Genomic DNA, 26,464 nt, shown 5'->3' with positions numbered 1-26,464 from the left:
ATCCTAATTATGATTAGCACCCGTTGGCTTCCAAGACAAGCACTTAACCATGGGCCTAATATGATATTCAAAGTCCTTTCTTTCTTGATTTAAAGCTCAAACCATTGAAGAGATAAAGAAACTTTTAGGGGTAAGCCCACTCATTATCAAAGTGTCTGAAATTTTCCAAAATGCCCAGTAGATAGGGAGAGATATAGCTTTCGTGGCCTGATTCCATCAATTGTGGGCTTAAAAAAAGGGACCATTTGTGTAGTCATGCATTTTCTTTTATGAAGAGGACCATTTACGTGGTGATACCGTTTCATTGTCTTTAGATTTAAGTGATCCGGGTTATGCTGCTGTGCTGGTGTAGCAAACGCTTATCTTTACATCGTTAAAAAAATAAAATTTTGATTAATTATTAAATTCGTGATTTAGATCATTAACGTCACTTATAAATTTTCTTTTTAGATCATTCCTTGTGGTAACAAATCCATGAAAGATAATAAAATCAGTCCTTTACCTTGTCTGCCAAAGAAAATAGAAAAGCTCTTAGTTTAATTTGTTCATTTGTTACTTTTAATTGAGCAAACAGCATGAAATTCCTTAAAGTGCTTGTGGGAGTCCTCACATGCAAGCATAAAGCAGATTGTAAATGAATCAAACCAAATTTTAACTCAAAAACTACATCAATATTTGAAGATTCAATACATAAAGGCCGATTGTTCAAGATAACTCCCTTAATGTCCTTTGTTTAGCCATATTATCTGTTTTTGGCACTTCTACTTCTAGTTCTTTTTTTTGGAATGTGCACTCAGATTTGATGGGCTTGGCAGGTTATCTTCTTGTCTTGTGGTCTTTTTATTTGTCTTAGTTGTCCTTTCAATCTTAGGATTGAATACTAGTGCACCTGTATGGGAAGATCTTAGCATAAATAAGTTAATTATTAAAGGAAAATTAGATAAAACTTCCCTGACAACGATGCCAAAATTTGGTTAGTTGTCAGAACCTTCATGACATGATTCTGACTTTATTATCACAAACGAAATAAATTCGTAGTATAATAGTGAAACCCAGGTTGAACCCAATGGAAATTTCATTTAATCTCCTTGCAATATATTGAAATAAAAAAAGAATGGGGGATTTGAACAAAACAATTAAATTTTTTTTCTAAAAATAAAAACAATAAATTCATATGTTGATAACTCAATTTAGAGGTCTAGACATCCATTTCTATAAATTTGTTGATCATCAAAATAAAATAAATAACCTTTCAATTCAAGTAAATAAATTCGATATCCTTTAAAACTAAGGGGAATCGAAGAAATTATGAATAAATTAATTAGATTAAGCTATCTAATCAATTTTCTTACCATCAAGTGAATTTAATAGTGAAAAACAATTTTAATTCACTCGACATAGCCTTATGAGCAAAGTTTGTAGAATTTATTCTAAGCAACTATTCAAAAGCTTGAGCAATTTAAACTTAGCTTATTCATCCCTAATAAATTAAAGTGATAGTTCTAACAATCAATTTAATTTCTTTGCCTTTTATTTTAGTCCCCAACAACAATTATGGATTGAAAAAAACTAGAAAGCACATATATACTATCTTAAAACAATTTAATAAGCATGAACAAAAATCAATAGTGTAATTCTAAAATAAGGATAAATAAGTACTTAAATATAAAATAATTACAATGATAACGTTACTTCTCACAACTTAATAATGGAGATGGTGTCTATTACCCTTAATTCAAAAGCCAAAGTTTAGTTCATAGTTATAGAAAAATTAACAAAAATAGAGAGAAAAGAATGTTGCAGAGAAGAAGAAAAGAATTGTTTCCGCCGTGATTTACTTCCTTTATTTCCTTCCTCAGCTACTGTCTTTCATTAAGATTCTTCTCCTAGTTAAAAGTCCTTGATGTTACTTACTTCCTTCTTCTTTATCTGGTCATTAAAGTTGGTTAAATCCCTCAAATTTGTGCTGAAAACTGATTATGTTGCTGTCATAACTCTATTGTAATTTAGACTCTATTGCAACTTAGACTTTGTTTCTAACTTGGTTTCTTGTAATATTCAACCATTTCAACTGTATTCTTTCATCCATGGAATGTTAGAAGCTTGATTTGCATCTTTCTTGGATCCTAAGAGCCACCATTTATATGTCAAACTCTTAGGTGTAGTGGGATGCTCGACATCGTTAGTTTCCTCATCAAATTAGGAGACCAATCTCGTCCTTCATCTTACATCTAACTTTTTTCCTTCAAAATGATTTTATTTGACCTGACATCCTTTATAAAAGTTGTAATCCTGTATATGTAGATGATTTTTGGCTTTTGAATCACATGATTTTGACATTTGAGGTTTAAGATATGTCCATTTGAATCTGTAGGTGTGAAAGTAGAGAATTCTGCTGCAAATAGGATTTCAGCCTGATTTTATAGGTCTAACTTGGATTTATGAATGCTTGATATGAGTACTTTAACTTTTGTTTAATCCACATTCACATTCTAAAATTATAACTCGCTGAAAAACCTATAACAAAAAGCATGGTTTGAAACATAAAATGCAGAAATTCTTATCTTTTAACAATTAATTCATAAAACTTAGGCATGCCAAACTCATAAAAATAACTTCCAATAAGCTCAAAATACATTAAAAAACATAATGTAAAAGGAACAAATATATATATATATATATTGCACTTATCAAGTATTTCCAAGAAATAGAGTCACGAAAGGCCACAAACCTATATGTTTAAAACAAAAAAAAACAAATTCATACTCATACAATATTAGAAAGTTAATTTTTAAAAGAACAAATATTTTAATTGTCTGTGTAATTTTTTTATAGGCAATAAAATGCATTAAAACACTCAATAATAGGCATACGAGAACCATAATAAATTTGCAAAGACCAAGGATCTATAGAAGACAGAGAAATAGCTAACTTATAACCAAGAAACACAAGAACGTTGAAAAAACCAAAAATCAAAAACGCATGCCATTGTTTCTTCAATGCAAGAAAACTCCACTTTGGTAGTATCATTGAGGATTGTAGTAGTAGCTAACAACTTCAGAAAAAAACAAAAATCATGCCCATGTATCCTCTTGAGTTTCATAAAACATCTAGCTTTATAAGATAAATGTTTGTGTTCTCTGTATCATAAACAATTATATCATAATTCCCGTTGCATCTCTCTATGTATCCATAATGGTATATCTCCATTGATACTTCAAATGTCTAAAATCTTGTTAAATCATGAAGTAACAAATCAAGACTAAATCAGTTAAAATTAAGTTCTTAGCTTCAAATCCAACTAAAATAGGACGTGAAGATAAAGTTAGCATGATGAAGTTGACAAAGTTGAGGCCAAGGCTGCTAATGCAATTTAATGTTATTGTTGACTTGCAACAAAAATCTCTTGTATCCATCTGGATTGATCTCTAACAATAGAATCTATTAGCCTTTTTGAAAGTTTTCGATTCAAAAATAAAAAAAACTTGCAGCCGAGAGTCCTATGTAGTAGCAGAAACAAGGATTACACTTGTAAGACAACTATAATGTTAAATAAAAGAGGCATTTACCTTTGTTTTATTGTTTTAGGACCAATAGGTAGGACATGAAAGTGAAGGCGTGATAGAATAGATAGGAGTGCTAGAAAAATCATAACCACTAAAATCCATCACTAAATCCAAGTCAAGAGAAGCCAAAGTAGTACTATGAGAATTGAGGTCGAAGCAGCTTGACCAAAATGAGTCACAACATAAGAAGATGGTGATGAGTGTCATAACCCCCTTTTGGGTTATTCTTCAAATTCACTTTTTCTCTTTCAAAAATCAAAAAAACATATTCGGACTAAAAACAAAAAAAATAAAAAAAATAATAACAGTGAGAAGAAGATGTCGGAGTGTCCAGAAAATGGCTAGAAATTGGTTGAGGAGGTTAAAAAATTCAAAGATTGAAATTTAACAGTATATCGTTGATTGATGAGAGCCCTGTTGAAAAAAAAAAAAAATTCAATTTAAGAAAAAAATGTCCAAAATAAGATGTTTATGGACTCAATTAAATTTTATTGGAAGTTTAATTGAATTTTTAGAGGGTTTAATTTTAAGAAAAATTATTTTTTTAAGTCAATTTGGGCTTTAATTGGAAGAAATTAAAGTTTAGGGGTCAATTACATTTTTTAAGAGTTGATTTGGTCAAGTCATGGGCTCAATTGCATAAATATTGAAATTTAATGGCCAATTAGGGACTTGATTAAATAAATTCAAAACCAAGGACCAAAATAAAAAATATGCTGAAATCTGGGGTTTGAATTGAAGTTTATCAAGGGTGAAATTGAACAAAATTGAAGTTTGAGACCAATCAGAGGTGTAATTAGAGATAAATCACATATTAAAAGACTAAAGAGTAATGGAAAAAAAAATACTGTTCATTCTTCTTCTTCAGAGAAGTTTGCCCGAGAGGCCTCATTCCCTAAGGCATTTGACGCGAACTTGTTTCTCTTCCCCAAATTAAAGTGGAAAATTGCATGAAAACAATCCACTGACACCTGACAACACGATAGTAAATTGCATATTAAATTGCACAACTGTTACCAGCTTGAATAAATATTTTTGTTAGAATTCCTTTGTGACTGTAATGCTAGCACGCATTGATAGCATCACTCTTGAAGAAATCTACTCCTTTTTGCTAAGCTCTGAAGCTCACTTTTCCCGGCATCAACTCACTCCAACTGTCTAACAACCTTCTGCAAATATTGCACAGCAACAATACCTTTTTTAAAGACATGACTTCTTTCGTGATAAGGGGCGTGGCAATCATGGTGGTTATAATTCAGCCAACAAAAATAACAATCAACCTCTTATCATTTGCCAAATTTATGTTAAATCTGGACACTCTACTAAAAAGTATTATTTTCAATTTGATCTATCTTATCAGGATGCACCATCACTACAATCAAAACAAACATTAGAAGCAATGAGCCATGACTCCAACAACAGTTGGGAAACTGAGTGGCATACAGGTACAAGAGCCACACATCATCTCACTAATGATGATACTACTCTGAATGTATAGAAAACTGACACAATGGTGTAGACAGTGTGCAAGTAAAAAATGGGCAAGGTTTGTAAATCTCAAAAATGGGTCTTCAAAACTTTCAACTCTTTCTTCTACTTTTGTTCTTAACAAGTCCTTTTTTTGTTCCTGAAATACAAAAGAATTTTAATATCCGTGCACCAATTTTTGTGTTAACAATGAGGTTTATTTTGAGTTTCACTCTTATTATTTTCTTATAAAGGATTACTCGAGGAAGGTTCTTTATCGAGGCCATCTCAATGATGGACTCTATTTGTTCACCAATAAAACCATCCTCCCTCAAGCCTTTTCTATTGTTCGTATCTTGAGTGGCATCATAGACTTGGCAATGCATCTGTTCCAATGGTCAATAAAATCTTATTTCACTTTGCTTTTTTCCTTATAGAGAAAAATAAAACACACAATATGTGCCCTAAATGTTAAATGACGAAAAGCCATGATTTACCTTTTATATCTTCTACTTTTGTTTCTTCAAAACCTTTGGATTTAATTTTCACCAATATAAGGGGGCCTGCATCAATGCTCTCAACATCTGGTGCTAAATATTATGTTAGCTTTCTTAATGGTTATTCCAAGTTTCTTTGGTTATTTCCTATTAAACTAAAAATATGATTTGAAGAAGTCCTTTTTAACCTTTTAGGCATATGTTGAAAAACATTTTTTGAAAAAAAATAAAAGCAATCCAATCAGACTGAGTTGGAGAAGTATCGACAACTAAACATCGTATTTTCCAACAAAATGGCATTAACCTATCACCTTGGGCTTGCCCAAATGACACGCATCAACAAAATGGCTCAATTGAACACAAATATCGAACACATTGTTGAAGTTTGGTTTTGAGCCAGTTAGCTTATTTTGAATTTGCCTATAATATATTGGGAAAGATGCATTTCAAACCACTACCCTATGTTATAAACAAACTTCCTACACCTATTTTTAAAAAAACAAGTTGCCTTTTGAAATGGCCTAATAATAAATTCCCTAACTATTGTTTTATATGTGCGTTTTGGTTGTGCCTGGTGGCCGAACTCAAGACCATATTAACAAGAATTAACGTTCAATTTCAGATTTAAAACCTGCATTTTCATTAGTTATAGTCTTTGTCCTCAGGGTACAAGTCTCTATAGGTAAAAATCTATGTTTCTAGATATGTTATCTTTGATGAAATACTCTTCCCTTACTCAAAAAGAGCTTGGCTCTATGGATCCATAAAAACCCCTCTTCAGAGTCTGTGTCCCTTCCTTTACCAAAAATAAGTGTAGCCACTATCCTCATGTCCCCCGGATTTTGCAACCTAAACATATATTTCTTACAATGCACACAAGCTGCACCCTTTGTTGTTGATTTCTGCAGGAACAGAGCAAGCTCGATCTCCAGAAATTTCTATAGTGGCCTAGTCATCTGCATTTCAAACACTGGAAAAATATATGATCGGGCTTTTTCAACGAGGAAGAATTCATCTGGTTCTCTATTGCTCTTTTCCACCCCTTACTCTAGCTTTATCGACAGTCAACCTGTGTTCTCTATGTTAATACATAATGTTTTGATTTTGAAATATTTCAAATTTTAATAATTAAGAGATTATGAGTTAAAAATTTTTACTGTCTTGTTTTTTTTCTATATATGATAATTGTGGATTTAATATAAGATTTAAGTTCAAATTTTCTTATTTAAAGATGTAATAAAAATTAATATAAAATGATTCATATATCTTATCCATAATTTAAATTCAAGATAATTTTTTAAAGTTATTATTCACATGTAAAATTCAAGAGGGCGTTACCGTCCTTCCCTGGCTTAAGCCCAGTTTTTTATGGTTTCTAAAAGTCTGAATCCACAAGCTCACATATTGTTGGACCATGCACGTCTGCAAGCCCTTCAAAATACTGTACGTCTCTTTCTCTTTTGAGTTTGCTTTTGTGCAAGATTTGAAAATGAAAATTTAGTTTTCCTACTTGCTTATCCTATAGTCTCTCTTTTTTTTAGAGTAGCTTATCCTATAGTAATGTTTTTTAATTAAATACTATAAGAATAAAAGGAGAAGCAATTTACTAATTTGACTCTGCATACGAAAAAACAAGAATTTATTTTTTCCTGACGGAATACAGTACAGAAAACCTTATTGAATGGAACGAATTCACGGTTGATTCTGGTCTCCTCATGCTGCTCACTCACTCACACACATGATCTAGACAGCCAATTAATTAAAGTTTTACTTTTTAAGCAAGAGCTGGAACCATCTAGCTGAACTCTTCAGATATCGTTTCAAATTATTCTTGAAATCAACATAAGTCACACCGAAGCGAACAGTGTAGCCAGCATCCCATTCGAAGTCGTCCAAAAATGACCATATATAGTATGCCTTCACGTTAGCCCCCTTCCTGCATGCCAATGTTCAACCAATAGCTTACCATCTTAACTATATCTTAATCCAGATATATCTAATAGTTTTTATACTAAGAAGAAACTATAAAAGAGTGTAATTAAAAGGTCCATTAATTCAGAAATTTCTGTATATGTTTTGCCTAGAATGACGTTCAAGGAATTAATTTACATGATAATTTAAAATTAAGATGTTGAAATACTAAACTGGATAGCTTTTCAAAAGATATGAGAGGTGGGCACTGTGGTATCTTATTCTCCAACTATCCTTGAGGGCAAAGGCAAGCGGTCGCGACGCATTTTCAGCAATTCCTGCCAAGAAGAACACATTAATCAGTCGCTGACAAAACCGTGTTAGTGAGTTCAAATTATTGAAAAATAAAAAATAAAATAGCAGCTGCATGTCTTGCCATTTTCAGTAATAAAAACTGGTGGATTTTTGTAATTATCTTTGATGTACAAAACTAGAATTCTCAAGGCTGAAGTCTTCCTCCTCGGCTGCTCTTGAATTTCCATTTTCTGCAGAAGAGATTAAAGCAGCTGTGTGGGATTGTGATGGAAATAAAGCCCCAGGTCCTGATGGTATTAACTTTCTTTTCATCAAGAAAGCATGGAACATTATAGGTCAGGACATTATCCAGATGGTTGATGAATTCTATCGGACTAATCTCCTCCCTGTAGGTATCAATAGCACCTTCGTTACTCTTATTCCAAAGATTAAAAGTGCTATCAAGCTATCGGATTTCAGACCTATTAGTTTGGTGGGTAGCCTATACAAGATTTTCTCAAAGATTCTTGCAACTAGGTTGAAACATGTTATGCCAGAGGTCATCTCTCATCATCAAAATGCTTTCATCAAAGGGAGGCAAATTTTAGACAGCGTCTTGATTGCAAATGAGGTCCTTTCTTTCATCAAGAAGAAAAAGGGTAAAGCTTATCTTTTCAAACTAGATTTTCATAAAGCCTTTGATTCGGTGTTATGGGAATATATTAATGACATCATGGCTAGTATGGGCTTCGGTAGTAGATGGCGAGGGTGGATAATGCAATGCATATCAACGGCAAAAATGTCTGTGCTTGTTAATGGGTCTCCCACGGAGGAGTTCTGCTTAGCTAAAGGCCTACGCCAAGGAGACCCTCTCTCTCCGCTTCTCTTCAACATTGCAGTCCAGGGTTTGAGTTGTATGTTGCAGCGTGGCTGTGATTTGGGCTTGACTTCGGGTATAAACATTGACAATTCAGGGCTTGTCATATCTCACCTACAGTTTGCGGACGACACCCTTATGTTCAGCTCAGACTCTCTTCATAGCATGCAGAACATTAAATGTATCCTATTATGCTTTGAACTTGTCTCAGGGCTGAAGGTCAATTTTCATAAAAGCAGTATTGTGGGTGTGGGTGTAGCAGCTCATACATGTACCTTCACAGCTCAGCTTCTCAGATGCAAGCAGGATCAGTTGCCTCTCATGTATCTTGGGCTCCCCATCGGTGGAAACTTGGGCAGAGCTACAATGTGGAACCCTATTTTGCGCAATATCAGTTATCGGTTGGCTTCGTGGAAAGGCAGATTCTTATCTATTGGGGGTCGTTTTGTGCTTGATTAAATCTGTGCTCAACAATCTCCCCATCTACTACCTATCTATGTTCCCCATGCCTACTACAGTAGCCTCCAAAATTGATCAGAAACTTCGATCCTTCCTCTGGTCTGGAAATGCGGAAAGGCACAAAATATGCAATGTTAGCTGGGCAACTGTTACTCTTCCAAAACATGCGGTGGTCTTGGGATTGGTTCTTTTAAGGGACAAAAATACAGCTCTGCTCTTTAAATGGTTATGGAGGTTTAGGTTGGAGGAATCAAGTATGTGGAAGGGTGTGATCAAAAGCATCTACAACACCAATTGCTCTAATCTGCTGCTGCAAGCTCCTATTCCAGGAACTGCAACTACATGGTCTCGGATTGTCAATCATTGTGTGAGAAATAATAAGTTGCAGGATATTGTGAATGAGCAATCTTTGGTCCTTATCGGAAATGGCAAGAAAACTTTGTTTTTTGGCTTGATTGCTGGCTTAATGATCACTGTTTAGCAGATCACTTCCCTACTCTTTTCCAATTATCCAATGACAAAGATGCCACCATTGCTAAGATGGGAATGTGGGAAGGGTATGAGTGGATTTGGTTTTTTTCATGGATACGTCCACTACGGGGGCGCAACATTGGCTTGCTTGATCAACTATATGCAATCCTATCAATAGTACTCATGGACAAAGATGGAGAGGATAGACTAATTTGGAAGGACAATAATTCAGGAAGATTTTCAGTGAAATCTCTCTGCGGATTGTTGAGTCCAAAGCTTTCCACAAACAATGCCTTCTCATTTTGCTGGATTTTGGAAAGGTATTGTCCCTCCTAAGGTAGAGATCTTTTGCTGGATGGCTATCATTAACAGACTCAACACCCGATGTAATGTTGGTTCGAAGAGGTATCTTGAGTAGCTCGGAATCAAATTGCCCTATTTGCCTTGTTGAAGCAGAATCGGTGGACCATATTCTGCTTCACTGCCATAAGCATTGGCTCATTTGGTCCAAAATCATTAAATGGTGGGGTTTAGTTTGGTGTTGCCCAAAAAGAGCTTCTCAGATATGTGGTCTCAATGGTCTTCCATGGTGCATGGTAATTTTCAAAGGAAGGCATGGTTGATGTTGTTCTTCTCAGTGGCATGGTCTCTTTGGCTCCTTCGAAATGATCTCATTTTCCAACAGAAGACACCTGATTATGACTCAATTTTTTTTCTTATTATCACCCGTCTATGTCTTTGGCTAAAAGCTATCCATTCAGATTTTCCATACTCCCCTTCAGATCTGATCAGATCGGCAGATGGCTTGCTTCGGTGGTCCAATGCTCACTCTTTCAGGATTAAAAATATATGGTCTCCTCCTATGATTAATAGGCTCAAATGGAATGTGGACGGCTCTTTCTCTTGGTAAGCCAGGCCCCTCTGGAATAGGTGGTGTGCTGCGAAATCATCATGGCCATGTGCTCGGTATGTTCTCTGTTCCAGTTGGTATTTTAGACTCTAATATTGCTGAGTTAAGGGCTATTGTGAAAGCCATTGATCTATCAGCATCTAATTGTCATTTACACCATCAACACCTCATCATCGAATCTGACTCTGTCAATGCTATTCGCTGGATGAATAATCCTCTCAGTCGTCACTGGAAGCATCATAATTTGTTCTCTCCTATGTTAATAGACTGAAAGCATATTTTGTTTCAATCACCTTCTCTCATATCTTTCGTGAAAGTAATTGCATGGCAGATGGTTTGGCTAAGCAAGGAGTGCGGAGATCAAGTGAATTTGTTGCCTGGCTTTGAATCCACCATTTTTCTATGGGCTTGCTATTGTTTCTTCTCCCATTATGTCTTTGAGTATTTTCTGTTTTGTTTTGTTGAGGAATGTTTAGTTTCAGCTCATTTGGATGGATTTGTATGGTTTTCTTTGCTTTGGTTTATCTTAAGTTGCGCTTTATCCTTCATATGACTTTATGCCATATTAAGATATTGCGTAGCTTTTGTTCTATTCCCGTCAGACTTTGACGCTTATATAATATACACATCTTTCAAAAAAAAAAAAAAAACAGCAGAACATCTTGTATTCCCCTCGGGTACACGTAAAGCCAGTTCAAGTCAGTCTGCAGCAAACCATTTACACCATAATTAGTCTTCTTATTAATTAGATTCTGTAAGGCAGTGAATGATTCAAAATCCTTTGGCCTTAATCTCTATATATTCGGAAATCTAAAAAAAAAAAAACAAATAAAAAACCGTACCGGTGTGCCTATGGGAACTCCATTTTTCTCAGCTGTGATGACAAAAATATATTTGTGAGATCAATTAATATATATATTTCGTCAAATAAACCCTAATTAAAACAAGGCACAGAAAATCGAGCATACTAGTTTGACTGACACGCCTGTCGTCGGTATAACTAAGGTTAGCCCCGGTAGCTGTCAAAGGAATGCTTTCTGCATAATTTGCTGTATAGTAGTTTAAGCCAAGAAAATCGAGGGATCCTTTTAGCATTGCAGACTGTTCTTTGGTAAATTTCGGAAGTCGATTTCCAACCAAAGACCGCATGCTATCGGGGTAATCACCAAATGTAATTGGACGTGCAAACCTATAAAGGATTAAAAAGAAATTGATCTATATCAATAATATGATGTGTTAGGCGCTAATTAATCAAGCATCATTAAAGAAAATAACTCGAAATTCTACCGAGTCGTTAAGTATTAAATTACCATCCAAACATGAAATCCAAAGCTCTGGAAACAGCTATGCGGTCAGCAGTTGTATTAAATTTTGGTAAGAACCAATGGCTTACGATTGTAATTCCAATTTTCCCCTTTTGAATAGCCTGCACAAAATCCAAGCAAGCTCATTGAAGCTTTGAGTACTATATATACGCTTTAATAGTTTTTAAATGTTAAAAGATAAAGCTTAGATCAATAATTTTGAAGGATACAAACCTGGTACTTGTCCTTGTATACTTTAACGGCAGCTCCATGGCTAAGAATCATGTTGTGGGCAGCAACATAGGGCTCGACGGCGGAGTTGCCGCCAGGGCAGTTTCCGAGAGGAGAACATCGACCGGGTGCAAAGGAACCGAAATTGTAACCATTAATAGCCAGCCCATTTGGTTCGTTCATTGTTATCCAATATTTCACTCGATCACCAAATGTTTTGAAGCAGAAGTCTGCATACTCTGCAAAATCATCTCTGCTCAAAAAATTTGAAAGTTAGTAATAACTTTAAGGAAGTCGTTTTTGTGGGAATTCATTCTCTGTTCAAAATCATCTTCAAAATCATTTTTGTGGGAATGCAACTGGACAAAGAAGCAGAGGATCGGTTTGTCTGGAAAGCCAATAACACAGGAAGATACTCGGTTAAATCTCTATGTGGGCTTTTATCTCCTAGTTCTCCATTGAACACTGTCTTCTCCTTTAAGGGGATTTGGAGAGGTCTCGTCCCACCTAAAGTAGAGGTTTTTTGCTGGATGGCCATCATCAACAAAATCAACACCCGCAGCATGTTAGTTAAAAGAGGCATACTGGATATCTCAGCTGCAATCTATCCGATCTGCTTGGCTGAGGAAGAAATGGTCGACCACCTTTTTATTCATTGCTACAAGCACTGGCTCATTTGGTCTAAAATCATCAATTGGTGGGGCTTAGCTTGGTGTTGTCCAAGGAACTTGGCAAATCTCTTCTCTCAGTGGGACTCTTTGGTTTATGGCAAATTTCAGAAAAAAGTATGGGTGATGTTGTTCTTTTCTGCGACATGGTCTATGTGGCTTCTTCGCAATGATGTAATATTTAAGCAGAAGATCCCAGATTATGATACTTTGTTCTTCCTTATTGTTACTCGGCTTTGCTTATGGTTAAAGGCTATTGAACCGGATTTTTCCCTACTCCTCCTCAGATTTGCTTCGATCTGCTGAAGGTCTGGTTCGGTGGACTAATTCTCAAAAGTTGAGGATTGGTATTATGTGGTCTCCCCCTATGACGAATAGATTCAAATGGAATGTTGATGGATCCTCTATCGGAAAACCTGGCCCCTCCGGAATAGGTGGTGTTTTGCGGAATCATCATGGAATACTTTTAGGTATTTTTTCTATGCCGATTGGGATCTTAGACTCTAATGTAGCTGAGCTGAGAGCAGTAGTCAAAGCTATCGAATTGTCAGCCTCTAACTGCTTCTTACATCATAAACATATTATTATCGAATCTGATTCTGCCAATGTCATTAGCTGGATGAATAATTCTTATAATAGGCCTTGGATTCATCATAAACTCTTCTCTTCAGCTCAGAGGCTAGCTTCATGTTTTGATTCAATCACCTACTCTCATTCTTACCGGGAAAGCAATCACATGGCAGATCATCTCGCTAAACAAGGAGTGCACCGAATATCTGATTTTGTGGCTTGGCTATGACCCTCATAGATAATTTATCGGTACTTTGTTTAATCCAATGCAGATTATGTTGATTGGGGCATTCTTTTGGCTCCTATGCAGGAACCAGATGGTGGAAGGTTTTTATTGAGTTTGTAGGGTTTATGTTAAATAGGTTTGCTAGCTAATTCAGCAAACTTTTTCTCTGTGTAATGATTGCATTGCACAATTTTGCATTACTTAATAATAACAGCTTCTTTAAAAAAAAAAAATCATCTTTGCTTTGTCCTTTTTGTGGTAAAGACACGGAAAAGGTTACTCATCCTTTTCTAATTGTTATATTGTTTGAAAATTGTGCAACTATTTTGTAAACTATTGAATGATGCAAGATATTTCACTGATATATGGATCTAACAATATACGTACACTATCTTGGAGCTTAGGAATCCACCGTACTCATCATAGAGACTTTGTGGAGGATCATAATGGAGTAACGTCACAAGGGGTTTTATACCTGCTCATATTAGTAAAAAGTAAATAAAAATACACACACACACACTGATTTTATAGAGAGAATTAGAAAAACAATATTGATGGGAATTTGACCATTGTGAAGAAGCTCGTTGATGACGTTGTTGTAGAACTTAACACCCAGTGGGTTCACTCCTCGACTAACTTTTCCCTCTGAAAACAGAAGTGATACATAATATTTATTAGATTCCACTCATGAAAGAGGAAAATGTAATTAATAGGGAAAAGAGACTTGGAAATCTCACTCGGCAATATTCTGCTCCAAGAAAAGGAAAGCCTGAAGGTATCCAAACCAACACGTTTCATCAATTTTATGTCATCCTGTAACATTTCAATCAAAGTTGGTTAAGATTAAGCGAAGAACATAGCAATTAATTTGTTGTTTAATATAAATAGTAGCCGGGAACACCTTGAACTTGTGATAAAAATCGCTTGCTACATCTCCATTGCTGCGATCCCAAATCTTTTCTGTTATCAACCATAAAATGATTAAGAACATAGATAATAAACAGTAATATTATATTAAAACCAATGACTTATTAGTTTTAATATCAGTTATAATTTTTTCTATTTTTGGAAACAATATCATTTTTGAAATCAGCTAACATAGTAACTAGATTTTCTTTAGGTTTCCCCAATTTCGAGGCAGTCTTTTGTAAATTTTATCTTAATGCTAAATAAAATTATGCTTCATTATTTTTCCAAATAAATCAAGAGCATGTTTATTTTTATGTTTTAAAAATATTTTTTAAAAAATTAATTGTTTCATTTTAAATTAATATTTTTAGGTGTTTTCAGATTGTTTTGATGTGTTAATATCAAAAATAATATTTTAAAAATAAAAAAATATTTTTTAATGTATTTTCAAATAAAAAACATTTTAAAAAATAATTATCACCACATATTTTATAAGAAAATAGCAAATCTATCCCTCTACTAAAACTCTTATCTTAATTTTGTAAATGATAAAGGAGAATAAAAGGTTTCTCAATTGAGATCTAAAACATCCTTCATTTTTTATGGATTGGATGCCAAATCTATTATATCTATAACGGCACAAACTCGGAAAAGGGGCTTGGTGTACGACTGAACAATTTTTGGTTTTTAAAATACAATACTGAGCTGGATCTCTTATCCTCACCGTAAAAAAAAATAAAAAATATTGCAGTACATTGATGCATATCGGTCCATTAATATTTTTTTTTTCCTATTCATTCATCATAAAATCTTGAAATATGGAATATAGAGAATCACAGTAACTTCCTATTTAAAATTGTTACAATTATTTAATAAAAATATTCAATGTCTTAGTGGTGAGTTTCATTTCGTTTTTTTAAACAGCTTGGAAAAGTGCAGTTTAATTGGATAGAATTCTTTTTTTTTTCCTTTTTCGTTGATATGTTCATGGGATTTTATGCTACACAATAAAGAGTAATCCTTCTCTGTTGCCTGTATATAATGAAAAAAACACCAACCATTAAAACCCAAGCCTGTTAACTGAAAGAATATATAGATAAACACAATGTGTAGGTCAAGCCTACTTGTGTATGAGAACTAATTGTTTAAATAGTAAATAGACAAAAATGGAGAACAAATAGAAAAAAGAAAAAAAGGGTAAAGAATGACTGTAGAACAGCCGGGGGATAAAAAATATAAATCAGCACTTGATCTAAAGATTATTTATATATCTTGATAGGACATTTAATGAATAAATAAACAAATATAACTTCAGTCAAATAAAGTTTATTTATTTATGTTTAACCTTGAGCAAAGATTTGAAAAAATAAATAAATATCTGAACATTTGAACTACATTATTATAAACCATACATAACAAAAAAAGAATAAAAATAAATAACATGAAGAAGAAGAATATTTGAACGACATTATTATATACGAAAAAAGGATCACCATGCATTAACATTAAAGTCACAAACCTGGATGTTCCCTCGTGAATTTATCCCATATGCTAAATCCCCTTCCGTCAATCAGTGCTGCTCCTTCAATCTGTGTAAATTAAAGAAAATAATTATGGACATTCAAAACGGAGCAAAGATTTATCCCATATGTTTTCTAGTTTCACTCTTTTTATTTTTTGTAAGGCCTCATAGAAGATTTTGTTTTTTTTTTTTTTTCATAACACTAATTTTTATTCAGGGAAAATTCTTGTGAGAAAGAAATTAATGGACTTAAACCTGATAGGCAGCAGATCCAGCTCCGAACAAAAAACCAGGTGGGAAACTGCTTCGGCTAAACGGGACAAGAGGGCTTGGTTTTGCACCATGGATGGTTGCTACCAAGCAAATTAAAGCCAGGAACAAAACTAGTAAAGGACCTCTAATTGCCATTGCTGACTTTACTGATCAACAATGCCTCTACACTGCCCAATTTATTGAATTGATGGAGATATTCAAATCATAATTAAATGTACAACTATATTATTTTAAAATCCATAAAATCTTTTACTTCCAAAACATATCTTGTTTCATATATTATTTTAAATCCTTTCTCGATATGGATGCCGGCATATTATGCAATAGAATACCACTAGCTGTTTAGACTTGTTCTATTCTAAAATCTTTTCTTGGCAATTTGGTCTATCTTTTACGATATTCTTGTCTCGTGACCAGCAAGACAAATCGGTTAATTCTATTACAAAACTAGACAAAGCATTAATAGTCCATGATTTTCAAATCTTTTTTCGTTTTCAGCTGCTTTCTTATAAATGTATATTCATAGAGATTGAATGAAAATTGTTTGCTACATATCACCGAATTTAAAGAATCAATGGCTTGAGTTTTTTTGGAGCGGAACGACGAGATCAATGGCTAGACCCCATCCTATAATGGCCAAATAAGACTCTAGAATACTCGCTATGTTCACGTGTATTGTATTGACACAAACATTATCTAGAAGGGTTTGGTGACCGTTAATGTTGAAACATAGCGATTGAAGGAGTGTATTGTTGCTGTGGAGCTATAAAGGAGTGTATTGTTGCAGGTACAAATACTTGTTGAGATTACAAAGTTTGATTTGACTCTCGAGCTACCAACACAGATCGGGTGAAGGGTTATCCTTAGTTACACGTTCTATTTGAGGACTGTCTTGATTATTTATTATTAATGATGATTAGGGATGTCAATAAAACAATTATAAAAGAGCCATTAATGACTCCTATCAAATTTGTTATAGAAAACACTAAATGATAATGTTCCAAAATTCTACATGCTCTGGATTGAGATCATTTGATATTTAATTTGAATAGCAGTTAATTATAAGTTCAAGTCAATATTCTCTTCTTTAAAGATCACGAAGTATAGATGATTGGTGGTTAAAAACTTAACACCTGTAAAATAATTTTTTTTATATAGGTGTCGCACCCTCGCGGCGGAGCGCTGCATCGCGACGACCATTCGATTGAATTTCAGGGTTTTTCTTTTGTGTAAAGGAGTCGCCACCTAGTATTATGGTCACTAGGAACCCTAACTGGTCTTTCAGAGATTCTAAGGCAAGGGACTGGTTGCGTAAATGGAAGGTATTAGCACCCCTAGTACGCTCTACCTAAGGTAAGCTGCTTGGTGTTTGGGTTGCTCTATAATTGCTATGGTGTTGGTGTTTTCTAATCCCATCAGTTTTTCTAGATTTGATTCAAATAAAATTTATTTGGATAGAAATCCAAGGAGATTCCATGTGCTTTGAAAGCTCATTTTTCCCTTAGTATTTCAAGAGTTTGCGACTTGTAAATCGCAAGGAGGAAATTTTTTTTTTTTAGAAATCTAGGGCACTAAAAAATCTATATATATATATATATATATATATTTTGTATTTTATACTCTTATGGCTCGTAAACCGTGGAGCAAAAACAAGTAAATTGAAATGTCCTCGATTATAATCAAGGCTTTTTCAAGGATGTGTGCGGATTTATTACTCCCAATAATATTTTGGATATTTGTCATTTAAGAATTTCTTTATCCAAATATTAGCGGTGAATAATACATGAATTCCCCCCAAAATAGGATTTTTATATTTTTTTGGAATATTGGCTAATACCCTTTGGGGTTTTACAAACATGTTGTAAAATCCAGAAATGCAAGAAAATAATTTTTGGTTGTGTTTAAGAAATCCATGCAGAAACATATTTTTTGAAACTTCCAATATGTATATTTTTTTTTATATATATAAAAACATTCAAAACATGTTAGATTATTGGCCGTATGCAACACACAAGAAAACATTTTTTTATATAAACATTTTTTTTTGTTGACGAAAACCGGGTATTTTAATACTGAATTTGTATTTCTATGGTATAAAAATACAAACCAATATTAAGTCATTTCGACAAAAAATATGCAGCAAAACCAACAATATTTTTTTTCAAGATTTTTCAGAATATTTTCTCTTTTTGTTTCTTTAAAATACACACACACACACACACACAGATATAATATTATATATAATAATATATATTATAATATATTATGTGGGCTGGGCTGGCCCAGATAAACGGGCCAAACTCAGCCCCAAAAGGGTTGGGCCGGATTCGGCCCAACAAACTCCCCTCTTAGTCTGGGCCAGATCCGGCCCAGACAGTAAGACTAGGCCAAAACCATTCTGGCCCGAACAGCGTAGCAGGTTTCAATCCCATGCTCGGGATTGCCCCCATGGTACTCGCAAGTCAACTTGGGCTTGTACCAAATTAGAAATGGTGGTTGTAGTGGTAGTGTAGGGATAAGAGCTATCTGTCCAATGCTCAACAGTTTGGCGTACATGTCCTTCAAAGGCATGGGTAACGGCGACAATTGTTCTGAAGTGTATCTTGTATGGGGTCTTTGGTAGTGATTTTGGTTGTTTGGCAGGTTATTTGTTCGATTAGGGGAAAAAGGTTGGTTAAAGTTTATATGTGAGAATTGAGAGGTAGGTACTTATGGATTATGGGAATCTACTCTCTTACCCTTATACCCCCCTTCCAAGTTGTTAATATCGCCTTCTCTCTTTCTTCCAATAAAACCCTTCTTTTCCAATGGCACCGCTATACGCCCAGCTTTAATCCCTTGCTCTATCCTTTAAAACCCTTCTCTCTTATCCTTTCGGCTATTCGTACTGCATCATAGAAATGTTGAGTGGAGCTACCCATTAGATGCTCATAATAAGGTGCCATGAAGGTATTGGCAAACAAGCTCACCATCTTTGTTTCTATTAAAAGGGGCTGGACATGCATTGCCTCATCCCTCCACCTTTGTGCATAAGCCCTTACCGACTCTTAGCTCCTTTTCTCCATTGACATTAGACTTGTCATAACCCAAATTTTGACCATTTTATTTTATTTTTAATATTATTATTTTTATTTATTGAAAAGGATAAAAAAAATTGATGAAAAAATAATAATGATAATAAAAAAAGAAGTAAAATGAAATAAATGAAGAATGAATTAAATTTTGGGTTAAGGGCAATATGAATGAAGGTTTTAGGGTTTTAATTAAATGTTGGAATTAATCTAATTAAGCTTGGAATTAATTTATTTAATCCAATTAAGGGTTTAATTGGAGAATTGATAAGTTTGGAGACTTAATTAAGCTTGGAATTAATTCAATTAATCCAATTAAGAGTTTAATTGGAGAATTGATAAGTTTTGAGACTTAATTGAGCTTGGAATTAATTTAATTAATCCAATTAAGGGTTTAATTGGAGAATCGATAAGTTTTGAGGCTTAATTGGACTTGGATTTAATTAAATTAATTAAAGCATGGACTTAATTGAAGAAATATTAAAGTTTGGGGTCAAAATTGCAAAATTAAAACCCAAGGACCAATGTGTAAATGGCGCTGAGATGCAGGGGTTCAATTACAATTTACCCAAGGACTGGACTGTAAAAATGAAAAATGTCAGGGATGAAACCACAAAACACCAAAACGGCGCCGTTTTCCCGCAACTGTTCATCTTCTTCCCGACTGAAAACGGACGCCCACCGCCGCTCCCACCGTTACACCTGCAATTAACACAATTTATGGATTGAAGAAACGGCTTTGTTCTCTGGCTATAAAAGCCAGAGATAGTCCATACACGCGTGGGGGGGTTGAATCACAGAAACGAAAAAACCTGAGACGAGGGGGAAGAACAAAACAGACTTTTGTTCCTCTGTTTCTTCTCAAGGAAACAGAGGAGGAAAAACCCGAAAAAAACAAATACCCAAGGGAAATACAGAACCGAGGGGTTGAGAGGGGAGAAAAGAGACAGAACCAGGGGACTGAAAGGGGGGGAAACAGTGGGATTTTGGACGAGAAACCGAGGAAAAACTTCAGCTAAACCCAGACAAAAAACCAGAGGAGAAAAACTGGGGGATCACAGAAACGAAAAAAGAAAAGAAAAGGGGGAACCACGGACTAAGAGAAAAAGAACTGGGAGGCATAGGGAGACGATAACAGAGGAGCAGACGAACAGAAGCAAAAAAAAAACCAACGGCTACCAGCCTCCATCGTTGCTGTCCTTTGACCTTTGGAACTAGAGGCAAGGGAATAAAACCACAGAAACAGAAGCAAAGGAAGAAACCAAGAGAGAAAGTCCAGAATAATAGAAAGAACCCAAGAAGCCAGCCGTGACCTTCATCATCACCAAAGCAAAAGGAAAACAGAAGGGGACAGTCATACGCAGACGAGCACGAAATCACTGTGCTGCAAGCCTCCTCGCGATTTCCAGAAGCAGGTAAACCAATCCCATTCTTCTCTTCATTCTTGTTTGAAATTGAGCATAATGAAAGAACTGTGCGAAGGTAATTTAATTACCTTCGCACAGTTGCTGCACGCGTGAAATTGCTTCACGCGTGCAGTTTAGTTGAAATTTAATTAAACTCTGCCAGGCCACTGGCTTGGGCCAGTGGCCGGGCTGGCTGGGCCCAGTCCAGCCTCTTTTGGGCTGAACTGGGCCCGGCCCCAAAAAATATAAATAGATAATAAAAAATTAAAAAAAATAAATAAAAAAATAGTAGAAATAAAAAAATGAAAAAATATGTGTATGCATGGAAAAAAATAATATAAATTTATCGGTTTATTCACCAACGACAGAGTCGGGAATAAAATACTGGTCTAAGTTTATATTATTTTATTCATTATATTTTTTTATTTGGCAAGAAAAATATATGTGCATGTATGAAAAATGAATTTATTTATTTATTTATTCACTGACGCCAGAGTCAGGAATAAAGACACTGATTTAATTATTATTATTATTTTTTACTACATAAAAAAAAACAAAAAAAAACATCTAGATTTAATTTTTTTAACTACGTAATAATTACCAGCGCCAGAGTTTTTAAGGGGTGATAATATCTTCCCTTTTACGTAACCAATCCCGAGCCATAGAATCTCTGTTGACCAGTTAGGGTTCCTAGTGACCATAATACTAGGTGGCGACTCCTTAAACAAGATATTTTTCCCTAAAAGAACCGGATGCCAGAAATCTGTTCTTTTTCCATAATTCAAGAAAATTATTTTTTAGGGCCGCCGCGATGTCGGGTGCGACAGAATGGCGACTCCACTGGGGACAAGGATTAAGCTTTGTCTTTTGTCTTATTATTGCTATTATTTTTTTTTTTTTTTTGTTTTTTGTTGTTTTTATTTGTTTATTTTTCCTGCATTTACTGCTTTAGCATGCATCCTTGTTTATGTTGCCATGCATCACTTTGAGAGCACACACTTTGCAACCTAGGATAAGTGGGAAAGTAACGGTACCCCAATGGCTTTAGCCTGGGTAAGACTCGTGAAACCATCCAACTCTCGCTTGATTGTTTACTTGGAAGTGGTTGATATGCCAAACTGATATTACTCAGGGCCTCTATCTTCACACTACTTGTAAGCCTCATATCGACCTTTCATGGACGATCACTGAGCATGCGAGAGACCCTTTGAAACTAGATATTGACCAATCCCTTGATGCACTCAGTAATTAGGATCTTCCAATTAGGTTGTCACCCCGTGAAGGGCAAGTTCACATTTCATACGCATTTTTTATTTATTATTGCTTTAGCATTTTTGCATAACTGCATGATTTACATTTAGTAGGTTGAAATATAGGTCCCCCATTGAAACTCATTTATAACACTCGTTCGAGAAAAAGACAAATGGAAAACGAAGAAAGAGCCCAGTTGGAAGCCCAACATCAAAAAGAGGTGGATAATCTTAAAGAAGAAGTCGCAAGGCTTACTAGTCTACTCGAGCAAGCCTTGAGAGATAAATCCAGAAAAGGAACACTTATAGCTCAGCCTGAAGATATGCATGTAACTCATTTCGATCCACATAATCTGGGGGCAAGTAGGATGTCATCTGAATTTCAACAAGCTATGCATTTCCAGCCAGCATACCCTTCAAGAATTTCATCTACCACTGATTCCACCGAGAAAGAATCTCAAAAGGGCGAGATGGTGAAAGAAGAGGATTGGGAAAAATGGACTACCCTAGAGAAGAGGATAAGTGCAGTTGAAGGAAACCATTTGTGTGACCTGGTGAAAGCTGTCAATATGTGTTTGGTGCCCAATGTTGTCATTCCCAAAAAGTTTAGAGTGCCAGAATTTGTCAAATATACGGGAACTCAATGCCCTATGACTCATCTCAAAGCATACTGCAACAAAATGGCTGAGGTGGTTGATGATGAGAAACTGCTGATTCATTTCTTCCAAGACAGTTTGAGTGACACTGCCCTCACTTGGTATATGCGGTTGGACAATACCAAGGTTAAAAAATGGAAGGACTTAGTTGATGCCTTTATGAGGCAATATAAGTTCAATATAGACGTGGGCCCTGATCGGTTAAGCTTGCAAGCTATGGAGAAGGACAACAAAGAGTCCATAAGGGAATACGCCCGAAGATGGAGTGAGGTAGCTGCACAAGTTAATCCTCCCATGTTGGAAAAAGAGATGATCAGTTTATTTTCCAATACCTTTAAAACTCCATACTTTGAGTACCTGGTTAGAAACTCTGCACAACATTTTACTGACCTGGTTATTATAGCTGAGAGGATTGAACAAGCTATTGGGTTAGGTAAAATTGATGATCCGACTGAAAAGAACGGTTTCATCGAAAAAGGAAAGGACAATGAAGGGGGTTGCCAAGGCACTTACCGTTCCTATAGTTAATTTCTTCGCACCGACTCTCAGATATCAACTGTTTTGAAGATAAAGCTATGGTGATAGTAGGTCGAGAATGGTCTGCATGCGACTGCAACTAAGTGTTGAAAAGATGCCCTTGTCGAGGATAATGAATGATTGAAAGATTTCAACAATTCCAATGAATGATCACTAAATGTTTAGCCCCTTTTGTGTTATCATGCCAATATTCATGTTGGCATAAGATCTTTGTTGTTGAACTTTTTTCCCTAAGCTTCAATGAAATAATGAGTTTGTCATTCAATCGTGTTTGCGACCAATCATTATTCATCTTCTTAAGAGAGTTTTGTTATAAGAACTCACGAATACACCTTTGAAGCCTCGCGTGATCTTATAGACGCAATTCATCTCTTGTACCAAAATTCATTTCCCTATTGGAGTTTTGAAAAATTGATCTGGTATTTTGATTTCAAAAATAATTTGATGTTCTTTCAAAAATGATATTTTTAACATTCTACTTGTAGAATGACAATTGAATCAAGCAACTCCATCATTGAGGTGACTAAATTATAAACCAAAAAAAAAAGAAAAAAAACAAATGAATGAACACCCTTACCCATGACTCTTGAATCATTTGTTTTTAAATGTATGAATAATGGTATGTAGTACACTTGTTGCTCATGATCCATGAAATGCATCTTTGTAAAGACCAAACCATCACACTGGATGAGGTCAAAGTTTATTGATCTTAACTGCTTGCGCTTGAAATGAGGAAAGGCCATCTTTGTTATTTCTTTCACATTCTGAAATAAGTACATCCCTTGCTATCCACTTTTGAGCCTGAATAATTTTTCTTTCATGAAAAAATCCCGACTAGGATCACACCCCACACTGGGGGGCAAGAGAAAATTTCAATGAGAAAAGTGAAAAAGCTACAAGAAAGCAAAAAAAAAAAAAAAGCATAAGAGCTCAAGAAACTCAAATGCTAGGGGGCATGCCCAAATCACTAGAAAACGTGACATCCAAGATAAAGTGAGTATGCCCTAGCAAAGCAATAAAAAAGAAGAAGCAACAAATCAAAGAAGTGCGACAAAAGAAAATATGAATGACGTCAATAGTCAAACTGTTGATAGTGATCCTTAGTCTTTGAAACCCTGAAACACTCTTTGAGCCTTACGAATCCTTTTCTTTCATAGCCAACAACCACAGCCTACGTTACGTCCCTGTAAAAGTCCTTTCTAATCAAGCAAGCAAGCAACCGAGAATAATAAACAATGCTCTCCAAATGCAAAGAATACTTTTTCATAAGATTCATGACATCAAGAATAAACTACTCATTATTATTCATGCTGATAAAAATGAATGATTCAAAAAGAGACAAATTTTTCTCATACAAAACCTCGAGCTTTTTCTCGAGCCCTTCACTTTGAAACAAAAGATCATCTCATGATGTATTTTCACTGAAGATCTCATTGCCAAACACAAGAGCAAATAAGCTCTTTTCCAAGAAAGAAAATAGCCAAGGAGTTGTAAGATTTCAAAAGCAAATTGTTTTGGATTCACATCGAAATAATTTTTGTTTTCAAAATGCAAGATCAAGATTTCAAGATTCATTCTAGACCCACATTCCTTCACCAAAATGAACAAAAAGAGAAACGAGAGAATGGTCTTTCAAAACCATTATTTATCTAAGTCGCTGGCAAAGCACACTTAGGGGCAATGACCAGTACAAGGGGGCAACATTGTATTTTCTCTTCTAGAAAAAAGAGAGGAATATTTCCTACATCAAGACAAGGGGGCATTTTGGTTTACGAAAGACAATTTAATCCTTTCAGCAAGTGACACCGAATGTTTTTATCAGTGAGACGAGGAGTAATGAATGATCCTTTTAAAATATTTGACAAGTCAGAAAATCTTTAGCAAGCAAGTGGGTCACGATGGGCGCCACAAAGGCTGAGTTATGGGAACAAATCTAGAAATAGACTTACATGGGCCAACTCAAGTGGGCTAGAAGCCAAGTGACAAAGATGACCCAAATCAGAATTGGCAAGTCCTCATCAGTCAAGCAACGAGAAGACTAAGAAGAAATGGGGGCCTATATTTCAAATCAGGTAAAGATGCATGCATATCATCTAAACTTTGAGACATTGGACAATGAGTTTTGCAAATCTCATTAGAGAAAATTCCAGCTGAATCCATCAAGTGGAAGACCAACTTGAAATGGCCAAAGATCGAAATTGTTGTTGAAATTTTTTCACTTTTGAGAATTTTTCAACATGGGAAGGCCGCCCATAAGAAATAGGCCATCTAAAAAATCTTCATGCTTTTCCACCTCTCTTGAGCGCCTTTGAGCCCTCACTTCCCCATTCGAGTGCCTTTGAGCATTCACCTTCCTCCTTTAGTGCCTTTAAGCACTCGCCTTCCTTTTCGAGCGCCTCTGAGCCCTCGCTTTCCTCTTCGAGCGCCTTTGAGCACTCGCTTTCCTCTTCGAGCGCCTTTGAGCCCTCACTTTTCTGTTGGAGTGCCTTTAAGCACTCGCCTTCCTTTTCAAGCGCCTCTGAGCCCTCGCTTTCCTCTTCGAGTGCCTTTGAGCCCTCACTTTTCTGTTCGAGCGCCTTTGAGCACTCGTTTGCCTCTTTAAGTGCCTCTGAGCACTCCCTTTCCCTTCAAGTGCCTTTGAGCACTAGTGCCTCTGAGTACTCGATTCCCGTTTAAGTGCCTTTGAGCACCAGTGCCTCTGAGCACTCGTTTTCCCCTTCAAGTGCCTCTGAGCACCAGTGCCTCTGAGCACTCGCTTTTCCCTTCAAGTGCCTCTGAGCACTCGCTTTGCCCTTCAAGTGCCTTTGAGCACCAGTGCCTCTGAGCACTCGCTTTTTCCTTCAAGTGCCTTTGAGCACCAGTGCCTCTGAGCACTCCCTTTCCCTTAAAGTGCCTCTGAGCACTCGTTTTTCCCTTCAAGTGCCTCTGAGCACTAGTGCCTCTGAGCACTCGCTTTTCCCTTCAAGTGCCTCTGAGCACTCGCTTTCGCCTTCAAGTGCCTCTGAGCACTAGTGCCTCTGAGCACTCGCTTTTCCCTTCAAGTGCCTCTGAGCACTTGCTTTCACCTTCAAGTGCCTCTGAGCACCAGTGCCTCTGAGCACTCGCTTTTCCCTTCAAGTGCCTCTGAGCACCAGTGCCTCTGAGCACTCGCTTTCGCCTTCAAGTGCCTCTGAGCACCAGTGCCTCTGAGCACTCGCTTTCGCCTTCAAGTGCCTCTGAGCACCAGTGCCTCTGAGCACTCGCTTTTCCCTTCAAGTGCCTCTGAGCACCAGTGCCTCTGAGCACTCGCTTTCCCTTTCAAGTGCCTTTGAGCACTCACTTTCTTTTTCGAGTGCCTTTGAGCCCTCACATTCTTTTGAGTGCGCCTTCGAGCCGTTATTATTATTATT

The 26,464-nt window shown here is 35.8% G+C and overlaps 1 protein-coding gene and 1 long non-coding RNA gene across 2 annotated transcripts; both read right to left on the bottom strand.

The window, feature by feature from the left end:
* Positions 1-7,152: 7,152 nt before the first annotated feature.
* Positions 7,153-16,290, bottom strand: LOC118046181 (vicianin hydrolase-like). Its single transcript, XM_073406084.1, has 10 exons — positions 16,138-16,290; positions 15,880-15,949; positions 14,353-14,411; positions 14,189-14,264; positions 14,019-14,096; positions 13,839-13,926; positions 11,991-12,240; positions 11,763-11,878; positions 11,405-11,641; positions 7,153-7,466 (listed from the first exon to the last, which is right to left on the bottom strand). Exons 1-10 carry the CDS (start codon positions 16,288-16,290, stop codon positions 7,298-7,300), a joined length of 1,296 nt encoding a protein of 431 aa, XP_073262185.1. The 3' UTR covers positions 7,153-7,297.
* Positions 16,291-19,695: 3,405 nt separating this feature from the next.
* Positions 19,696-20,667, bottom strand: LOC140955523 (uncharacterized). The gene is made up of 2 exons (XR_012169761.1): positions 20,039-20,667; positions 19,696-19,928 (listed from the first exon to the last, which is right to left on the bottom strand). It is a non-coding gene; the product is annotated as an uncharacterized lncRNA (long non-coding RNA).
* Between the last annotated feature and the right edge of the window lie 5,797 nt (positions 20,668-26,464).

This window comes from Populus alba, chromosome 1 (assembly GCF_005239225.2).
Source record: "Populus alba chromosome 1, ASM523922v2, whole genome shotgun sequence".
Taxonomy (NCBI): Eukaryota; Viridiplantae; Streptophyta; class Magnoliopsida; order Malpighiales; family Salicaceae; genus Populus; species Populus alba.
Note: the sequence above shows the minus strand (reverse complement) of the source record. Positions and strands in the feature narration are given on the sequence as shown.